The sequence below is a fragment of the Trachymyrmex cornetzi genome, unplaced genomic scaffold, assembly GCF_001594075.2.
Source record: "Trachymyrmex cornetzi isolate Tcor2-1 unplaced genomic scaffold, Tcor1.1 scaffold35, whole genome shotgun sequence".
Classification (NCBI taxonomy): Eukaryota; Metazoa; Arthropoda; class Insecta; order Hymenoptera; family Formicidae; genus Trachymyrmex; species Trachymyrmex cornetzi.
The window spans coordinates 1,055,465-1,058,818 of NW_017298213.1; the positions used below are offsets into that span (position 1 = coordinate 1,055,465).

A 3,354-nucleotide genomic window follows, 5' to 3' on the forward strand; every position below is an offset into this window, starting at 1 on the left:
CTGATTACAAATATGATTATAAAAATTACCGACAAGATCATTTTCAGGGTTAATTATAAAAAACATTTTTTTACATTTTTTTACATATTGATCTTGAAAATGACCTTGTCACCAATTTTTATGGTCGTAATCAGCACACCAAAATTCAGCAGTATCGATAACAAAATCAGGAGTTCACTTTTTCGGAAGTCCATCTTTCTTTTTTTTTTTGCAGAAAATATATATTCCGTAATATTATAAATGTATGTTAATTTTCTTATATTTTTTTTAGTTTGGAGAGCGTTTTGAATGGAATCAACATATCCAAGGTCTATTGCTATCTGGCTATTTTTATGGTGTCCTGCCCGCTAGTGTACCGGCTGGACTCTTAGCTGAAAAATACGGAGGCTCTAAAGTAGTAGCGTAAGTATTATAATTGAAATAAATTAATTATCGTTAATCAACTATCTATAATTATTATACTCATTCTTTACGTTTGTGACATTAGATTCGCCACATTGATACCCGCAGTATTAAATCTTCTGATGCCTTGGGCTGCTAGTGTTCACTATGGTTTTGTTTTTGCACTTCGTTTTGTAATGGGATTTTTCGGAGTAAGTTACCTCACTCTAGATGACTTTTCTAAGTGTATTATTATGTTTAATATCATTATATAAATCATATAAATTTTGAAGTGAGATACGTAAATTTTCAGCAAGACTATAGTATATTAATTTATAGGGCGCTGTTTATCCTGCTCTCCACGCGATGATTGCCAGATGGGTGCCTCCTGGTGAGAAGGGCATGTTTGTGTGGACTATGCAAGGTATTACTCTCTTCTTCATTTCTTTATCTTTAAAATAGAAACTTGTTTTGATAAAATATATATTAACATACACTGTTTTTCTTTTTTCAAGGCGGTCCCTTTGGAACCGTGGTAACATTCGCTTTATGCGGTGCGGTGATCAGTGCTTATGGATGGAAGGCTGCATTTTATGTTACAAGCGGGCTTATGTTAGTTTTTTATGTTTTGTGGGTATTTCTAATTTATGATACACCGGATTTGCATCCTGGTATTACAGAAAAGGAAAAAACGTATATAAAGGAACAAATAGGCACTACCGTCTCGAAACAAAAAGTATGACGTATATAATAATTATTTCTTTTATTTTTTATTTTTTTATTATTTAATACTTTATTTGATGAAGAATGTGTGTGTGTGTGTGTGTGTGTGTGCGCGCGTGTGCGTGTGTCCGCTCTATCTATACAAAAGTGATTGGCAAAAAAGGTTGAGACACTCAGTATATATACATTCTTCGTTAAATAAAGTATTAAATGGTAAAGAATAAAAAAATAGAATAAATAATTATAAAATAAACTAATGCTTGCATCTTTTATATAGGTCCAACTACCAGTGAAAGCAGTCGCTACATCTCCACCGTTCCTAGTATTATTGTGGGCCCACTTTGCAAACATGTGGGGTATTTATTTCATCGCTACAAATGGACCCAAATACACGTTAGAAGTCCTTGGTTTCAATATGAAATCGGTATTTTTTATTTTGTTTCGTAAAGATTGTTTCAATTATAAAACATCATTTTACCTTATTATTACTGAAGACATTTCTAATATTTTTATGTGTAGGGTGGCGCAATAACTGGATTACCTTACATAGCTAGACTAGGTGCTGGAGTATTATTTGCAGCAGCGGGCGATTACGTGCGAAGGAAGAACTTTTTATCTTTAGGCTGGATAAGGAAAATATTTATGCTATTCTGTAAGTAATTTGAAACAGTTAAGTTTGTCGTAATTTTGAAATCAAGTTATTAAAATATATATATGCACATATATAGACAATTGTTATTTAACCGATAATTCATAAATATGACTCACAGCTCACATGGGACCTGCAATTTGTCTGGTAGCAATGACATACGTAGGTTGTGATGCCACAGCTGCGATAATAATGTTAATACTGGCGTTGGCCTTCAATGGGGCCGCCTGCCAGACCAGCTTACAGAATCATCAAGACTTGGCACCAAACTATGCCGGTTCTTTATATGGAATTATGAACACATTCGGTAGTTTTCCCGGATTTATCATTCCACCCATTATTGGCGCTTTAACCAATGAAAGAGTATGTTATTTTATATCAAAATTATGTTAAAACTACAAATAAGTTTTCTAGTTTGTGAAAATGTGGTTTATTAAAAAATACACCACAAGCGTGTATAAAATAATTTTATATATTTTTTACATTTTTATGTATTTGTGCGTTTTTGTTATTTATATATAATTGTTATATATAAAAGTTATATATAATTGTAGATACCTTATTTTGTATTATTTTTTATTTTATTTATCTTTATTAATATATTATATTTTGTACAGAAATTATGCGTTTCTCGCAGGTTATCTCCGTGTCCAAATTCATTGTTAGAATACCAACGTTTCATGAACATTGCAGCAGTTCATTTCGTGAGGACGAGGAGCAGCCTGATACTGAGCTGTTCCTTTGTGTAATTCCCTTTATATAAATTGTTTTTTGTGAAAAGGGAATCACTTGAAGGAACAATATTTAGGCTGTGTTCCAAATTTACTGCCAGCACTGAAATTACTACAGTTTACGTTACGTGCACTATAGATTTTCAGTACTGGCAGTCAATTTGGGAACACAGCCTTAGTATCAGGCTGTTCCGAGGCAGGCCGAGATGAAGTGAACTGCAATCTTCATGAAACGTAGGCATTCTAAAAATAAATTGACACGGAGACAATCTGCGAAACGCATAATTTCTGTATAGAAAGTGCCCGTGGAAGCCTCAAGAGTAATATTGTATTTTGTATTGTAGAACGGCGTGGAAGAATGGCGTATAATGTTTTGGATATCGGCGATAGTATTTATATCAGCAACAGTCCTCTTTTGGCTATTTGGATCTGCGGAAATTCAGCCATGGAACGATTCGACTCATACTAAAGTGCCTACTGTTTCTGAAGAGGAAAAGCAGATAAACGATACGATGAAAGATGGAATCGATACGGAAACTGAGGAAAATGAACGTCTCTAGTGAATTAGGAAATAAAATAAAATGAAAAAGTCCACACAGCACAAAAAGATTGTAGAAGTATTTTATTGCAAGATTGTAACATTGTAAAAATTTTGCGAAATGTTGCTGCTATATAATGATGTAACAAATGTAAAATGTCTGTTTTTTTAAATATTACAATTCATTGTTGCAGTAATATAATGTTACATTATAATATGTGTTAGTGTTTTTGATAATATTTTAAATGCATTATATTAAAATATTTTAACACATAACTTTTAGGAATAAAATAAGTTTTTAAATTAATTTTTATACAGAAGAACCAAAAATT

General features: G+C 32.3%; 1 protein-coding gene across 2 annotated transcripts in view; it reads left to right on the forward strand.

The window, feature by feature from the left end:
* Nucleotides 1-3,154, forward strand: part of LOC108763306 (sialin) — a 16,331-nt gene extending 13,177 nt beyond the window's left edge. The window contains exons 4-11 of one of the 2 annotated variants that reach the window (XM_018510812.1): nt 272-402; nt 488-593; nt 721-805; nt 897-1,117; nt 1,382-1,528; nt 1,624-1,756; nt 1,875-2,116; nt 2,829-3,044. In XM_018510812.1, coding sequence (XP_018366314.1) covers nt 272-402; nt 488-593; nt 721-805; nt 897-1,117; nt 1,382-1,528; nt 1,624-1,756; nt 1,875-2,116; nt 2,829-3,044 — 1,281 coding nt within the window. Of the gene's footprint in view, nt 1-271; nt 403-487; nt 594-720; nt 806-896; nt 1,118-1,381; nt 1,529-1,623; nt 1,757-1,874; nt 2,117-2,828 lie in introns of both variants that reach the window. The other variant, XM_018510813.1, reaches the window with a different exon arrangement.
* Nucleotides 3,155-3,354: the final 200 nt, after the last annotated feature.